The sequence below is a fragment of the Candoia aspera genome, chromosome 1 (genome assembly GCF_035149785.1).
Source record: "Candoia aspera isolate rCanAsp1 chromosome 1, rCanAsp1.hap2, whole genome shotgun sequence".
Taxonomy (NCBI): domain Eukaryota; kingdom Metazoa; phylum Chordata; class Lepidosauria; order Squamata; family Boidae; genus Candoia; species Candoia aspera.
Genome location: NC_086153.1, coordinates 106,228,529 through 106,246,157, shown reverse-complemented (window position 1 = coordinate 106,246,157; position 17,629 = coordinate 106,228,529). Strand labels below are relative to the sequence as shown.

The 17,629-nt window shown below is 40.8% G+C and overlaps 1 protein-coding gene across 3 annotated transcripts; it reads left to right on the top strand.

The window, feature by feature from the left end:
• Positions 1–2,272: 2,272 nt before the first annotated feature.
• Positions 2,273–14,400, top strand: MTRES1 (mitochondrial transcription rescue factor 1). Of its 3 annotated transcripts, XM_063311502.1 has the most exons (5): positions 2,304–2,402; positions 3,297–3,370; positions 5,192–5,639; positions 6,778–6,850; positions 14,008–14,400. In XM_063311502.1, exons 3-5 carry the CDS (start codon positions 5,200–5,202, stop codon positions 14,182–14,184), a joined length of 690 nt encoding a protein of 229 aa, XP_063167572.1. In that variant the 5' UTR covers positions 2,304–2,402; positions 3,297–3,370; positions 5,192–5,199; the 3' UTR covers positions 14,185–14,400. The 3 variants fall into 3 exon arrangements, with proteins under 3 accessions (XP_063167563.1, XP_063167572.1, XP_063167579.1); XM_063311493.1 differs by lacking the exon at positions 3,297–3,370 and having other exon boundaries at positions 2,273–2,402; XM_063311509.1 differs by lacking the exons at positions 2,304–2,402; positions 3,297–3,370 and adding an exon at positions 2,415–2,626.
• The last annotated feature ends 3,229 nt before the right edge of the window (positions 14,401–17,629 follow it).

Here is a 17,629-nt window from a genome sequence, read left to right as displayed (position 1 = left end):
TTGTAAAACACAAGGTTGCTTCTTCCAGAAATTAGAAGAGCCCATCCAGGTAAACATTCTTCCCCAGACAAACAGATCTCCATAATCCAATCACAAAAGGTTCCTTCCAAGGTGAACATTCCAGGCTGGTAGACAAAAGCCACAGTCCAGCAGGGAACCTGGACTGTCTGAGAACAGGAAACACAAACAGCAGGGAGCCTGACCACAGAGTGCCTCCACTCTGAACTCCGGTAAACTGCACTTTCCTAGAATTCCTAGAGAGCACCCCCTTCTAAGAAACAGGCTAAGTGCCCCTTTTCAGAAGTTCCTAGAGGGCGGGGACACTTTTGCATAACAATAGCCAAGCTTTCCTATATAAAAGGCTTGTGTGGAAAATTCAAGTGTGGCCACCTCCGACAGCTGATTACTCTGTACTTCGCGCTCTCGGACAATAAAGTTCACCTCTGTTCAAGCAATCGCCTGAGTACTTTCATTCCCAGCTCAGAATGGACCTGGTAAGATTTTCTTCCAACAGAGGGTATAATAAGAGAATCTTGAAAGAGTGATAGTTTCTCTCTGCCTCCCGCTTAGATCATAAGACGGTTATAGTGGGGCAACCTTGAGTTTCTTTCTCACCTGCTCTTATCTTTCTGGGTCAAGCTGATGTTTTTGGAACAGCTGTTGCATTTCTTCTTCAAGGTTATCTACATCTTCCTGTACACTAGCACAGAGATGCAGAGTAGCTCTCTCCCCTAACTACTGCATATTAGCACCTGCTAACTAATGGTGGGGAGCCATGGAGCAGTAAATAATAATAATAATAATAATAGTAGTAGTAGTCCCAGTGGTTATCAGCATACTGGGTGCCACACCAAAAAGCCTTGGGCATCACTTAGAAAATGTGTGCATTGACAAAATTTCCATCTGTCAATTACAAAAGGCCACACTGCTTGGATCTACACATATAGTATGCCGATACATTATGACATCCTAGGTTCTTGGGAAGAACTCAGTGTGAATGAAGGCCAACACCAGCTAAAGAACTGGCAGCTGTGATTTCACGTTGTTGTGTGTATAATAATAATGTAATAACAACAGCAACAACCCCAACAATAAGCCAAATGAAAATAGTGAACAAACTTGAGAAATTGAAGAAGGGATATTCAGAAAAGGGGAAATGTAAGGGATTCCATTTCCCCAGGGAATCTGATTCATATAATGTGGACGTAACACTTGGAGACATGAGGCCTGGTGGCATAGGAACACGGAAAGCTCTTTCCTAGAAGATACAGTATAATGTAGGGCAAGTTGGCACCGGAATCACATTTTGGTTGCCTTCATAGCTAAGAAAGGGATTTCCAGATTAAGTTGAAGTGGCTGATACTTATTTGGAAAGGAAGAGGGACTCAGGGACATCATGCTTATACATTTCTCATGTGTCCAGCTGACAGGATTTAGAAGACTGCTGGCCTAGACAAGACTTTACACAAAAATGACATTGTGTATTTTGTCTTAGGCTTTTTCTTTCCATGAAATTTTGAATATTCTCAGAGACACCTGTTTTTTTAATTTCCAAAAAAATGGAAATGGCTTGCAAGAACCAATATGGTATTGCAGTTATAATATTGGACTAAGATGATGAGACACAGGTTCAGATCTCTGCTTAGCCTATCTCACAGGATTGTTGTGCAGCTAAAATGGTAATGGTAAAAATATTTATGATAAGCTGTGCTTCATAGATCATGGATGGGATTAACATACAATAGTCATCTGTCATTATTTTCCCTGTATGGTGAAAACATTTTTATCCCGCAGGGCCATACTGAGGGATTGCTATCGGTCTTCAATAAATGAATTTATTGACTGTAGTTGTTGCTTTGGTGATTTTATCAGCTTGTGTGTTGGAAATCTCTAACATCACAATTTGAAGTCAGCAGCTCTCTAGCCGCGGAAAGTTCGCAAACGGAGGAGGGTCGGGAGGTGAGAAACGCGCGCTGTGCTCGGGGCCTTCAATACATGCCACTGCAAAATAGGTGCAGCTGCGACACCTTTCCGAGGACGTCCCGACTTCCCGATGCCCATCCAGCTGTAGAAGGAGACCAATCTCTCCCTTGGCTGGACCGCGCAGAGCCGCGGAGCTGTATCCCCCCACATCTGGGTTGGCCCCTCCGCGCTTCTTGAGGAATCCCCAGCGGAGGCCTGGGGGACTTCGGCCTGCAGCGCTTCTTCCCCGGCGCAGGGGAACTGCTGGTCCTCCGAGGCCCTTTTCCCCAGCAGGGGACGCTGGCTGGCTGCCGCCCACAGAAAGGCAGCTCCGCCTTCGCCGCTGCCCTTTGATCCCTGCCTGAGAGAAAGGGGAAAAGGACGGGCACGGACTCGGGCCGCGTGGCAGGGTTTGGGTTGCAAGCGCCGGGCGGACGCAGGTAGCGTAGCATGCTGGGTCATAGAGCGGGCAGTCGGGCGTTGCTCGTCGCCGGGCAAAGAACGCCCGCTTTCCGGTTCCCTCTGGCTTTTCGACAAAGGGCGGCCGGAATCGGACGCAGGCCCGCCGGGCAACCGGGCAGAGGGCGGGGGTTACACGCGCTGTGCAGGATCTGCTGCGGAAAGTTTGCAGTCGGAATTGCAGCGCGATCTTAGCCTATCTACGGTAAGGTCGCCTTCGAGTCGACCTTGACGCCTGGTGACTACATAGACGCGTCCATACCGTCCTCCTGGCATGAGAGGGGACGTGGTTTGTCATTGCCAATGCGAAGTTTTATCCACCCCCACCTATCCAAAAACAGGGGCGTTTGGTTTCCGTGGCACTTGTGCTTGGGTTCTTAGTAAGCTCAAGGGGTGAGAAAAATTAGGAATGTGGCTGTGTCTAATTAATTGATCTGCCATGCATGTATACCAATGATGCTAGAAATGGTCTCTCATTCTGTGCATGCTTCTTGTTATGAGTGTATTTTGCTGGTCCTATTGCATGAGAGATCAAGTAAATTCACTCAGCATAATATTGTATTGATTTAAAGTATTTTAGACTGCTTTGATGGTTCTATGAATACTTTTATACTGCTTTTAAAGTTCCATGTAATCACTGATGTTTACATCTAGACAGAAACATGCTTGCAGTCCATAGCATAAAGTTACAAGTTGAAAACTCAATGGACTCACTTCTTCTGGGAGGCCTACTGCATATTCTTTGACCAAGATGGTCATCCTGGCTTATTTGCTGTAACAAAAAGGGATTGATTAGGTAGAGTGGAGAGCTTACCTTTCCATGATGGATTGGTACCCCTAATCTTAAAGGTGGTCATTGTCTGCCCATTTTTAAGAAGCCCTCTCTGGACCCAGGGGATTACTACTGACCAATCATAATATGCCTGTTTTAGGTGAAGTGCTGGAGAAGGTAATGTTTGTAAAGTTCAGATTTTCTTGGAGGACACTGATTTTGTTGATCCTTTCTGATAAGGCCTGGTTTTAGGACAGAATGAGTGTTAGAGAGTAGCATGGGTCACTGTGCTTGTACATTCTGTGGGTGCCATAAACGACTAATTTTCCCCAGTGCTATTTAACATATATATGGTGATCATCAGGAGTTTGTGGATGAAAGGTCATCAGTAATGCTGCAGACATGCAGATCTACTTCTGCATAACCCCAAAATCAAGAGAGAACAGGCAAATTTAGAATCAGTATCTAGATTCTGTTATGGGATAGATGGGAGACAATAAATTGAGGTGGAATCCTCTCATGACAACTCATGGGTGGATAGATGGTTTCCAGATATGGAAATTGGGGAGTCTGCCTTTTTTAATGGGATTGCAGATAATGTAGTTTGGAATGTTCCTAGAATAGTAATTGATACTGGAGGACCAAGTGACCTTTTAAGGAGCATCTACCAGAATCTCTGGTTACACTGTCTATAATCTTTCCTGCATATGGACAGTCTAACTGCTTTTGTTCACACTCTGGTAGCCTCATGTTATAAGTGGAGCATCTGACTATGCACACATTGCATCTTTGTTGAAGCAACTGCACTGGCTATCAATTAACTACCAAACCAAGTTCATGATCTTGTGTTTGACATATAGTGTCCTTGCAAACTTGGAGTAGGATACCTAACAGTCTGCTTTCGCCATTACTGTATATGGCAGATTGATTACTAAGGTCATCAGAGGAGGTCCTGTTGTGTTTACAGTACCACAATTGACCAAGTGTTATTTTGCCGTTAGTCATAGGTGGGGGTTCTTTGTGGTGAAAGCCTTGGGATTCTTTATTTCACCTATCTCCCATCTTTTTAACGAACATGGATTGTACTGTTTTAGTTTATTATAATTTATGGTTTAATTATTTGATTGTAAACTGCTTTAGATTACCTGCACAAGAAGAAATATAGAAATATATTAAAATATTTAGGGTTAGCTTTCTTTCCTAAGAAAGTTTGAACTGTCAAAGCAGGATGTCACGCTACAGGGATATGCTTCATTTAAAAATCTAACCCCCTTGGAAAATAATGAAGATTTCTTTGGCATCTTCATTCCTAAACCCCAGTCTTTGGGAATATGCTTTATCACAGTAGACTCAAATCAATCTTTATTACAGTCATAGACCAGCATAACAGTAGACTTATGGTTAGACAGAGTGAAGTAACAGATTTCTCCCACTATTCTTTGATGCCTTGTTTATGAATAAAGTGTGTGTGTGCATGTGTGCATGTTTAATATCAGGACAGAGCAAGAAAGGGTAAATTATTTGCTGATAAGCCATTGAATTATTGTGAATGCAATAGTACAGAACTTTGCCTGATGATTTTGTGGGCATTGTAGATTTTTTATCTACCTACCTACCCACCTATCTCAAACCAGTGATCATGAGATTGTCATGATCTCAGTATGTGTTAGCATTGTGTTACCTAACCGGGCAATAGGACAGTCAAGAACAGTAGCTAACAGTGGCAAAGGAACTACTTGGATTGTGGTAGATGACTTTTATGCTTCTGATTATAACCTAGTCCCTGACATTTAAAAAGAAAATCACACAAGGCCAGACATTTGTATTCAGAAATAAATTAATTCAGTGCAACTTATTTTTTAATAAGTGAGTTCAGAATTTTGTGAGTCCCATACCTTCCCACGTCTCTTGTTGCTTTATAATGCATAAGAAGTTGCATCACTCATCTCGGAAAACTTCTGACTTGCAGTGTCCTAACTATTTAATCCTTTGTTTCAGGGTATGCTATGACAGGGTGTAAATTGCTTCTTGGTGCTTTTAGAAATCTAAATGTCTGGCTTGGACTCTTGGACAAATCTCCTCACAAACTCTGCTCTCCCTGGAGGACCTTCCTTTATGCTGCAAGCCAGCAGCCCATAACAGGAATTCTCCCCAAACGTTTCTGGGTTTCTCCCATTCAACATCATGTATTTTTAATACCATGGTCAAAAAGTGTGGCGGGGATTTCAGTACGACACAAAAATAACAAAAGCTCACATAAAAATGTGAAACAAACTGTGGAAGAAGAGTTGGAGGAGGAAGATACTGGTGAAGAAGAGATAATTGATTCGGAAGATGAGTTTGAAGATGATCCCAGCATAGTGAAGAATTACAAAGATCTTGAAAAAGTAGTACAGTCTTTCCGATTCGATGTAATCTTGAAATCTGGTTTAGATATTGCAAGAAAGTAAGTCTAAAAGTTTAAAATAGCTTGTAAGTAAAGAGTTTACAAGATATAGCCAGTGATATTTTGTTTTTAATATTGCTAAGAGCAAGCTAGTTAATGGTTTCCCTCTCTTAGGAAGAAAATTAATATACATTTTCTGGTTTTGCCAATTATAATACGTTCAGATAGTGTTCTTCATCAGCCTTTCCCACTCTGTTGCTGGATTGCAACTGCATCTGGAAGACATCAAGTTGGGGAAAGTCATTTAAAACTAATACTTTGTAGCTTTTGGGTAAAATCCCTATGAAAACAGACTAATCAGTTAAATATTGTAAGTTTGGCTGTAAAAAAATAAAGAGCACTATTAGCTGATGCTATTAGTTGATGATCATTAAAACAAACAAAATAACCCTTAATGAGACTGTAGTTTTCCAACTTAATTTGCAGTCTGTTGGCCATTCCTCTAGCAAAAACTCCCAGGCACCGTGATAGGCACACATCTTCCTTATTCAGACTTTGTCATTTGTTTTAGGGTTTGTTGTATTTAATGTGCATAGTAAAAAGCTTTGATACGAAGGAAGAGCAGAAAAATTAGGCATGTGTTATCAACTATTGTTACTTTACTTGCAGAGTGTACCAAACCAACACTCTCGTTCTTGTTTTTTGGTCATATGCCACCAGTGTCTGAACTGATTTACTACAAATGTTAAATTGATCACATGATAAGATTGGCATTTTGATCTTAAAGCTATTTATCTAGATGTATATTTAACTTGTTTGAATGACACATTTCCGAGAGCAGTTCAGAACTATGTTTTATAACTGGATTCTTTGAAAAATTCCTTTCAAGAAAACCTGAATGAGCTTAATAGGATTTGCTTCTCCAAAAGTATGCATAGGATTGCAGCCTTATTTAGCTTTAAGAAATGCAAAATTGATTTTCTTTCTGTAAAAGCTTATTGTATCTATGAGTCCATACAGAATAAATCAGTTGCATTGGAGTGGAGAAATGCTAAAGTTGAAACCTTGTCACCATTTAGGCTAATTGATATGATCTAGCTATCTATTTATATACATACGTTGCAGTGGTAAAAAAGGTTATTCTTGATACTTAGTAGCAATACTAAATATAAAAAATAGGGTTCTTTTTGTTTTAAAGCAAAGTGGAAGATGCATTCTACAATGGTGAGCTTAGACTGAATGGAGAAAAACTGTGGAAGAAAAGCAGATCGGTAAGACTTTCTAGAAATGTACTGTATAACCCAGCATTTCTCAACCTTGGCAGCTTCAACTCCCAGAATTCCCCAGCCAGCATGAGGTTGAGAAACACTGACCTAAACCAACATGAGATGTCATGGATAAGATTTAATTCCATATCCGTTACATACTGAAACAGCACTACATAAAAGATATTTTTCTTTGCAGCATTGAGACCAAATATGGTTTTTTTTTTTGCCATCTGCTTATCTTTATTTTTAAAACTTTTAACATTTCTATAAGCAGATCATTAAAGTAGCATTTTCATGTTGTATTATGCAACCAATACCACGATTCAAAAACATTGAGGTGGTTCACATGTATCTCTTAACCATAATTTAATGTCAGATGAACAACTGGAGTATGTTCATGTAAAATTTTGGGCATGCAACAGTCCTTGTTCATCCTTTCCCCATATTTTATTTCACTTTCAAAGAATTCTGATTTGTTACATTTGGTCATTTGGTTAAACTATAATTCTATTTTAATTGTAAGTAAGGGGGGCTGCTAATGCCTACTGCTTTATTGGTGTTTGCTTGGCTTGTTCTGCAGACATCTGGATGGCAGTGTTGATGGATTGCTTGACATTATGTGCAACCTGGAAACTCTGGCTTGTTTCTCTTTCAATTCTGTTCAAGTCATGGCATGGTTTGTTCTTGATCAGCATGCACCAGCATTTGGTTTTTTTCCTTACTGAGCCAATGGCTTACCATTAAATCTGAATGTAGGCAGTATGGTTTAAAGCGGACTTTCATCAGAATCAAAGTGAGCCACTTTCAGCCATGAGGTTGTTCAGGTAAATAGATTATATTTGAAACTACAGTTTCTGCTTTGTGTGTATCAAGAATTCAGGATTTTTAAAAGTAGAATTAAAGACTATCCATGGTGATCTCCTGACTAATTAAAAAGAAAGAAGGGACAATGTGCAAATGTATGATTTCACTTAAACTTATTTTATCTTGTGCAGAGTACTATACCATAGCTTACTGCTGTGTAGGTAGGTCTCAGAGTAGTGTGGTTAATCAATCCTATGAAATGGTCTCATTATTCGAATTCACACTATTTGAACTATTTCTATGGAAAATAGGGTAATTGGTTCCAGCTTGATGGAAATGGGCAATTAAAATTTTTAAACATAACTTTTTATATGTTTATTAATGAAATACTATATAACAGTAAAGGGGATAAACCTATACCCAAAGGTACCTGCTATCTCCTGTATTCTGCTGTAATTCTTCAAAATGAGCCTCTTCCTTTTTGAGCTTTCCTCAAATGGTACCTTCATTTTCTCCATTTTGTACAAATGACAATTAGCATCTAAAACCCCAAAAGCAACTGCACATGCACTAGTGTCAACTGTGCACACGCTAGCCTCGTGCTGACTGACTTTTAGCTTGTGTTAAATGCAACCTGATACTAAGTTATAAACTGCACTAAATGGAATTTTGCGCTATTCGAACTTTCACTAATCACGACCTACTTGTATTGAAAGCCTCCCAGGAGGAGGAGGTGGTGGTATTTTAAACAAGGCAAGCAAAGCCATGTAGAACATGGCTTCTTAGATTTTTTTCCAGCCATGTTACCAGCATTGGCTATAGGAGGTCCCTCTTTTGGGGGAGATGGGTGGTAATAAAATGTGAATGAATAAATAAATCTGTATTATTTTCTGAGTAACAAAATAGTGTGCTGCATCAATATGTCTCTGTGCACTTTCTCCCCAACCTTCTTGAAACAGGAGGACCTGGCTATAGGTCTCAGGTCTTTATAACTGCTTTGTTGGACGTCTGCAATGGGCTGTACAGGGATTGCTGCCTCTAAAGGCATCTTCCCATTTCAGTTGATCCTGTTGACCGGTGCTTCTGCTACTATAACATTACACCTAACTTGCAGGCCCTGCATTAGTTACCATAGGTTTCTGGGTGCAAAAGTGCTAGTTTTGATGTGTAAAGCCATATATGGCTTGGCACTAAGGTAGCTGAGTTGACCTAAGATTCTCCCAGGAGAAGCTGCTGGTGATGCCCGTTTTCTGAGTTGAGAGGGCTGGCATCATCTTGGTGCTAGTTATCTGGAACAGCCTGCCCCTAGTAGTGTTAGCAGATTGCTAGGAAAGCCTTTGGCCCAGGAGAGATCAGAAAAGTCACACACCAGGCATTTCTATAAAAATAATTTTATTTACAGAAAGCAAACATATTTACACGCTCTCAGTGAGAGCTGCTTAACTCTCTCCATGCCTACACAGAAGGGAAACTGAAACTAAAACAAGTCCAGGCAAGTTCTTCTCCCCAGGTGCAAAAATTAACATCTGAAAAGAGGACAATTAAATTCAACCTCTTCACCCGGTCAAAATGATTAGTTACCATACCAACCTTAACCTGTAGTAGAAAACATATTAACACTCCCCTTTTTATACTACAGAATAAGATGCAAACCCATTTGCTTTGTTAACTCTTTGTGTCTTGGTACAGCAAGAGGTTTGGTTAAAATATCAGCAATCATGTCTTTTGATTCACAATATTTTAACATTTCTCCTTTGCTTATCATATCTTTGATATATTGATATCTAATATCGATATGTTTTGTCCTATTTTTGCAGGCTTCAGATTTTGCCATAGCAATGCAAGCTTGATTATCCTCATAAGCAGTTATAGCCTGGTTCACTTCCATGCCTATGTCTTTTAACAAATGTTTAAACCATATAACCTCATTACAGGTTTGTGTTAGAGAATAAAACTCTGCTTCTGCAGTGGAAAGAGCAACAAGTGTTTGCTTTCTAGAATGCCAGCCTAAGCTAGACCCAGCAAATTGAATTAAAATCCCAGAAGTGGATTTCCTGTCACTGACATCTGCTCCCCAGTCAGAATCGGCAAAAGCCTGCAATTTCTCTGTTCCAGAGGCATTTAGCTTCAGGCAATAATTCTTTGTTCCTTGCAAATACCTCATTAACCTCTTCAGTGCTGCTTTTCCAGTAGATGTAGGTTTTTCTACCTACTTAAAATGGCCACAGAATTTGAGATATCTGGGTGAGAGTGATTTGCAATGTACAGTAAACTTCCTGGTCTAAATCACCATAGAGAAATGCAGTTTGAATGTCGTGGTGAACTGACATTCCTTTGAGTGCAGCAATTTTTAACAGTAATCTGATTCACCTTTAGTAACTGGTGCAAAAGTCTTGTCAAAGTCTAAATCTTTCCTTTGAGTGAACCCTTTTGCAACCAACCTTGCTTTATATTTTTGGATTTTGCCATCAGCATCCCTTTTCAGTTTGAAAACCCACCTACAACCTAGACAGCATTCATTGGGAGGTAGATTTACCAGTTTCCATGTTTTATTTTCTTTCAAGGATGCTAACTCCTGTTGCATGGCAGAATGCCAATTTTGTGCAATCTCAGGTGGTAAAGCATTCACTTGTTCTAAAGACTCAGGTTCTGTGAATATGTGAAATGCCTTTACTGTTTCAGCCTGAAAACGTGATGGAGGAATGCCTTTATTACTCCTCTGAGATCTGCGAGGTAATACAGGGCTTAAATTTTGACTCCTATTACTTTCCTGAGAAGCATCTGTCTCATCAGACAGATCTTCAGTTTGCTTTTCTGGTTTAATGTCCTCATCAGGCAAAAGATCACTATCAGCAAGTCCTTGCTGTTCTCTTGTGGTGGTCAGATCAACTGGAGAGCTAGAATTAAATCTCCCCCAGTTTTGTTCAGCAAAAGAAGCGCTTTTGCTAATTATCAATTTCTCTCCCATTATGAACCTGTACCTCTTTAGGCTTTGTTCATAGCCAACAAAGATGGCTTTCTTTGTTGTGGGGCCTCCTTTCCTTCTCTGTTGTTTTGGAATATGAATCCATGCAGTACTACCAAACACTCTAAGATGGTTTACCTTTGGTTTCACACCATAAAACAAATGGAATGGAGTGTCCTGAATCACAGAGTTATACAATCTGTTTTGGACATAACAGGCAGTAGATATTGCCTCTCCCCAATACTTAAAAGACAAATGTGAATCTTTAAGCATGCATTCCATCGCATTTTGCAAGGTTCTGCCCTTTCTTTCAGCAACACCATTTTGCTGAGGGGTGTAAGGGTTAGAAAGAATTTGTTCTATCCCCTTTTCCACTAGGAACCTTTTGAATTTGTGAGAAAGGTACTCTCCTCCTCTATCACATTGGAGTGCAGATACAGGCCTAGGCAATTTTCTATTCGCCCATGTCACAAAACCTTTAAATTTCTCAAATGCCTCATCTTTATGTTTTAAGATGTAGATAAATGTGTATCTTGAGAAATCATCAATGATGGTCATTGCATACCTTGCTTGTCCAAGACTTGGAGCAAAAGGACCAATAATGTCAGAGTGTACAGTTTCCAAAGGTCTAGTTGTAACTCTGTCACTGTGCTTACTCACAGGAGCTTTTAGTGTTTTGCATTCTTTGCAAACTACACAATCTAAGTATTTGTCACAGGATTTTATCTTTAGGTCAGCACACAGCTGTGGCATTTGTGCTATATACTTGAAATTAGCATGACCAAATCTCCTGTGCATCAGGTGTACACATTGGTCATGATACAGAGTGTTGCCAACTGCAGCCTTGCAGCTTGGCTTCCTTGCATTTTGCACAATGTACAAAGAGTCTTTTAATATACCAGTAGCACACAATTTCCCATGTTTACGTCTCTCACAACCATTTTTCTTAAATGTTATGACATACCCTGTTGCAGCCAATTGTGCCACAGATAAAAGGTTTGATTGTAAATTTGGCACATACAACACATCTTTTACAGTCTCTCCCAAGCAGGATAAATACAAGTCACCTTGTCCCATAATTTTGGTCACAGACCCATCAGCCAAAGATACGCTTTGTCTTTCAGTTTTAGACAGTGACACAAAAGAGCTTTTACAATTACATAAACGACAATTGGCCCCGGAATCTAACACCCATACATCAGAATTACCCTTCTCAGCAACCTGTGCAATTTGGGTTGTCCGAAGAGCCTTCTTCTGTGTTGCCCTTGTGTTCTTCTTCTCTGTCTTTCTACTCTTGGGTCTCAAGGCCCAGTCTTTCTGCAAATGTCCAGCTGAACCACAAGTGAAGCACCGTTGGCTGGCTAGCACTGTGGCCTCAGCTTCCTTTCCCTTCTTTTCTGGTACTGCAGCTTTCCAGAAGAGATGGTGGGGGGGATCTTTCCTCCCTCTTCTCCCATTCAGCGAGTAAGCGCTGTGTAACATACGATGAGGTGAGGTCTGCTTCAGGCATAGCCTCCAGGGTACAAATCAGCGTGTCCCACGTTGCATTCAGTGAGGACAGGAGGATACAGGATTTTGTGAGAGGTGTAAATTCCATTCCTCTTTCCTGCAACTCAACAAACAGCTGCTGAATGCAGGTGCTCAGGAAGGCTATCTCCTTCTGCAAGGTAGGCTTTGTACAGCTTTTTTGTCAGGGTAACTTTACTCCCTGCTGTTACCTTTACATACAAGTCTCTCAAAGCGTCCCAAAGTTGCTTTGCAGACTGCATACCTCGCACATGGACTAGCTGATTGTCCTCAACTCCCAAGGTAATGGTGGCTCTAGCCCGCTCATCCTGTCTAAGCCATTCAGCACTGGGATTTTGGGGGGTTTGCTCACCAATTGGCAGCCAAAGATTCTCTCTGCGAAGATACATCTCCATCTTCAGGGCCCAATTCAAATAGTTGGTCTCTGATAGGCACTCCAGAGGCATTGCTGAGGGCTGGGAGGTAGCCATGGCTTCTTCCTTCTTTTGCAAGTCACCTCAGCTGGCTTCTTTGTCCTGCAGACCGGCAGTTGCTGGAAAATCTCCAGGTGGCTCCAAAGAAAATCTTCACAGGTCTTTGCTACCTGCCTTTAAATTGTGCATGAGGGGTGGAGCTGATCTCTCTATTCTCTCTGGATTTTACTGGGCTGCTTACTGGGCCCATAACCTGTTAGCAGATTGCTAGGAAAGCGTTTGGCCCAGGAGAGATCAGAAAAGTCACACACCAGGCATTTCTATAAAAATAATTTTATTTACAGAAAGCAAACATATTTACACGCTCTCAGTGAGAGCTGCTTAACTCTCTCCATGCCTACACAGAAGGGAAACTGAAACTAAAACAAGTTCAGGCAAGTTCTTCTCCCCAGGTGCAAAAATTAACATCCGAAAAGAGAACAATTAAATTCAACCTCTTCACCCCGACACAATGATTAGTTACCATAGTAACCTTAATCTGTAGTAGAAAACATTAACAGTGAGACTGGCTCCCTCACTGATGGCCTCCCAGAAGTTGGTGAAAATTTTTCCTTTGGGGAGTGATTGCTCACCACCGGTATTTTTTGCTGCTTCTGTAGATGATAATTGTTACTTTGGGGGAGGGGGATTGAAGCACATTGTATTGTCTATTTTATTAGGGGCTATGGTTAGTTTTTACCATTAAACATTTTATTATGTTGTATGTTGTTGTAAGCTGCCATAGATCTGGTAGGATTTAGCACATAGAAATTCAGTTAATAATAGCAGCAACAATTTAATCATAGTACAATTTGATACATATGGGGAAATTATTAAATTAAGCTTAGCATATTACAGTAGAGGTATGATGTTAGTTTCCTATAGTAAGAGCTCTATGTTCTTTTGAGGATCGGTGAAGGGATTCAGGCAGTGGCGGAAGAGAAGCTATTTAATGCCACATCCTACCAACCTTACACTGCCATCCATTCTTCTCATGATCTGGGATTGTGTTGGGGAAATAGAAAGGCGCTTGATTTGATCTATCACCACCTTTTACAGAGACCCATCATATTATTGTACATCATAATGAGCTTTGCTTGGTTCTGTGAACCCAGCTGTTGTGGCTTGTAAACCATGGTTTATGGCTTGTCATATGACTGCTCTAGCATCTTTATTGTGACATTATGTTTCATGGACTAGAAATGTCTGATAATGGATTTGAGTTCACAACAGCTTTTTTCTACACACACATTCTTAAGGTACCACAATATCCTTGAATCATGGAATTTATGCCACTATGTAGCAAAAAAGCACTTATTAAGCAGCTATATTGTCAGTTTTCCTTTAAGCTAATTGCTCAAGGAAAAAAATTACGGCTGTAATTTCTCCCCCCCCCCTTTTTTTCCCCCCAGGTAAAGGTTGGTGATACATTGGATCTCATTCTTGGAGAAGATAAAGAAACAGAAACAGCCGTAGTTATGCGAGTTGTTTTAAGGAAAGCATCTGACAAGAATGAGAGTGATAAATACAGAGTGGTGTTGAGACGCTGGAAGAACTTAAAGGTGCCCAAGCAGGATGTATTGAAGTGATTGCATGTTGTGATCGATTTCCTGTAAGCAATCACATTTGTTGTATGATGTATAAATTTTGGTTAAACTAAGGATATGAGATGGCATGCCACTTTCCTTACTGTAAACATCACTTCTGTTTGTTCCATGACTCTCAAGTTTGCTGTTTTCATTTCAGGGGGAAAACACAAAACACTGTTCCTATGAGAAACAATAAAAGGCAAGCCTAATCTTAAATTGTCTTGGCTGTTGTTTAACTGCATGACCAAGGAACTCAAATGCTAATCTTAAGAAGAAAAAATTACTTTAAAAATATTTTTATGTCTTGCAATATCAGTAGCTACAGTCAGGACCAGAAATATTGGAACAAGGATAACTGTTTTGGCATTTGGCCTCTGTACACCACCACATTGAAGTTGAAAGGAAGCACACCCAGATGGGAGCAAAGTCAGTTACTTTCAGCTGTAATTCAAGGGGTTTGACAAAGGTGGGGCACCAACCATTCAGGAAGTACAGCCGGTGGCTCATAAGTAGTGGAACAAACCAACATCATTACAAACATAAGGATTGCCTTTAATACCTGGATGAAAATCTTTGCAGTCAATGACTGCCTGAAGTCTGGAACCCATGGACATGACCAAATGCTGTTTCCTTCCTCGAGATGGTTTGCCAGGCCTTTGCTGCAGCTGCCTTCAGCTGCTGCTTGTTTGTGGGTCTTTCTGCCTTCAGTCTTGTCTTCAGTAAGTGAAAAGCACGCTCTATTGGGTTGAGATTAGGTGACTGACTTGGCCATTGAAGAACATCCCACTTCGTTGCCTTGAGAAACTCTTGGGTAGCTTTTGCTGTATGTTTTGGGTCATTATCCATCTGCAATATGAAGCAACGTCCTATCTGTTTGGCAGCATGTGGCTGAATCTCAGCAGGAAGTATAGCCCTAGACACTTCAGAATTCATCCTGCTTTTATCAGCAGTCAGGGCATCAAGAAACACCAGTGACCCGGTTCCACTGGCAGCCATACATGCCCATGCCAGAACACTGCCTCCACCATGTTTGACAGATGATGTGGTATGCTTTGGATCATGAGCTGTTCCTTTCCTTCTCCATACTTTTCTCTTCCCATCATTCTGGTGCAAGATAAATCTTGGTTTCATCAGTCCAAAGAATCTTATTCCAGAACTGGGCAGGCTTTTTTAGGTGTTTGCTGGCAAAGTCTAATCTGGCCTTTCTGTTGAGCGTTACCAGTGGTTTGACATGCCTACCTCAAGAGCATTCTTGACCTGGCTAGATGTTGTGAAAGGGTTCCTCTTCACCATGAGCAGAATTCTGTGGTCATCCACTTTAGTTGTCTTCCGTGGTCTTCCAGGCCTTTTGCTGTTGCTGAGCTTGCCAGTTAATTCCTTCTTTTTTAGGATGTTCCAAACTCTTCTATTGGCCACTCCCAGTGTTTTTGCTCTCTCTCTGATGGGTTTGTTTTCTCAGCCTAATGATGGCCTCCTTCACTCGCATGGACACCTCTTTGTAACTCATGTTGAGTTCCAGTGAACAGCTACCAAATGCAAATGTAACACTCAGAACCACCTCCAGGCCTTTTATCTGCTTGATTGGTCATGCGGTACCCAGGAAACAGGCCACACCTGACCATGCAGCTGCTTGTCAGCCATTCGTTCCATTACTTATGAGCCACCAATGATGGGTGTGTGTGTATGTCACTGGCTGTACTTCCTGAATGGTTGGTGCACTTTTGTCAAACCCCTTGAATTACAGCTGAAAGTCTTGACTTCGCTCCCATCTGGGTGTTTCTCCTTTCAACTTCAGTGTGGTGGTGTACAGAAGCCAAATGCCAAAACAGTTATCCTTGTTCCAATATTTCTGGTCCTGACTGTATTTACATCGAAAAAGAAAAAGAAAATATCTGGTGGATTAGTAGCATATGTTTCCATTTCCAGGAATGAAGACTGAGCATTTCTATTTGCTTTCCTTTTCATCCCAAGCTGTCAGTGTGGAACATAGCTAAATCTGCTGGCCACTGTATTTTCACTTTTATAAAGCAGAGTTCCTTCATGCATAAGATGGTTATAAAAATAGAGGGGGTACTATTACAGTTGAATCATGTATATCAGGAAAACAAGTGTACAATTTGACTCAGTAACACAATTAGAAAGCCATAGCCATATATTTCTCACTTGAAACCCCAGTGAGAGCATAAAGCTCAGAAGTAGATGGAGTTACTCTGTTTACTTTGAATATGCAGAGATGCTCTGCATACCAATCTTCTTTGGACACCGTGATCTTACGGCAGCTCAGGTGTTCATTAGAATAGTCCTGAGGCCCTGAATCAAAGTTTGTATGTCTGATTTTAATTTACCCAAGTTCACTGCTGTAAAATACATTTGTTTGGTGAAGGCGTCTTAAAAACCACCCTGCTTCCTGTTCAGCTGATAGAAGACTTTGACTGTATTTCATCATTATTTTTATATTTTATTTATATTTCAAATTTAGTCACTGCCCAACTCACTTAAAGAGCGACTCTGGGCAGTTTACGGTAAAACTAGAATATGTTCTTAAATAAAAACGTATAATCCAAGGTATAGCTGTTAAAAAAGTTCTTAATTTACGGGAGCATCTTCAGGGTCTAACCAACCCCAGGATTGATTACCCCTCCTCGCGCCCCGTGTGAGATGGCAGAGCCAGGTCTTCACCCCTTTCTGGAAGGTCAGGAGAATGGAGGCCTGCCTCACCTCTGGGGGAAGAGTGTTCCATAGGGCAGGGGCAACAGCAGAGAAGGCTTTCTTCCTGGGCCCTGCCATTCGACACTCTTTCATGGAGGGGGTCCATAGCATGCCCTCTCTACCTGACCAGGTGGGACAGGTCAATGCAATGGGGGTGAGATGGTCCCTCAGGTAACTTGGATCCATGCCATGTAGGGCTTTAAAAGTGATGACCAACACCTTGAATTGGACCCAGAAGCAAACTGGGACCCAATGCAGCTTCTGCAGCAAGGTGTTACAAGTGACATTCTTGGGACACAGGAAACTGCTCGTGCGGCCACATTTTGAACCAGCTGTAGCTTCCAGATGCTCTTCAAGGGTAGCCCCATTTAGAGCACATTGCAATAATCTATATGGGAGATGACTATGGCATGACTGACTTATGGGCCCATCTATTAGAGATATGCAGAGATACTTTATGTACATAAACTACTTAGCAATTAGCTAAGGAATGCTAAAAAATTAAAGAGAAAATATGAAAAGTAATGATCTTCATCAAAGCTTTTGTGAGCCAAAAAAAGCAAAATTAAAGTTTCCAAATTAGAGGTAAGTATTATATATCACCCTGAAAGAAGTCTGTTTTTTTTTTAATGGTATAGTATTTGTCAATTAAAAACCTGTGTTGCCATATTAAAATGAAATCCTGTTGTTAATACTAACTTAATAAATTTCATACAAGAAATTGTGTAAATGCATT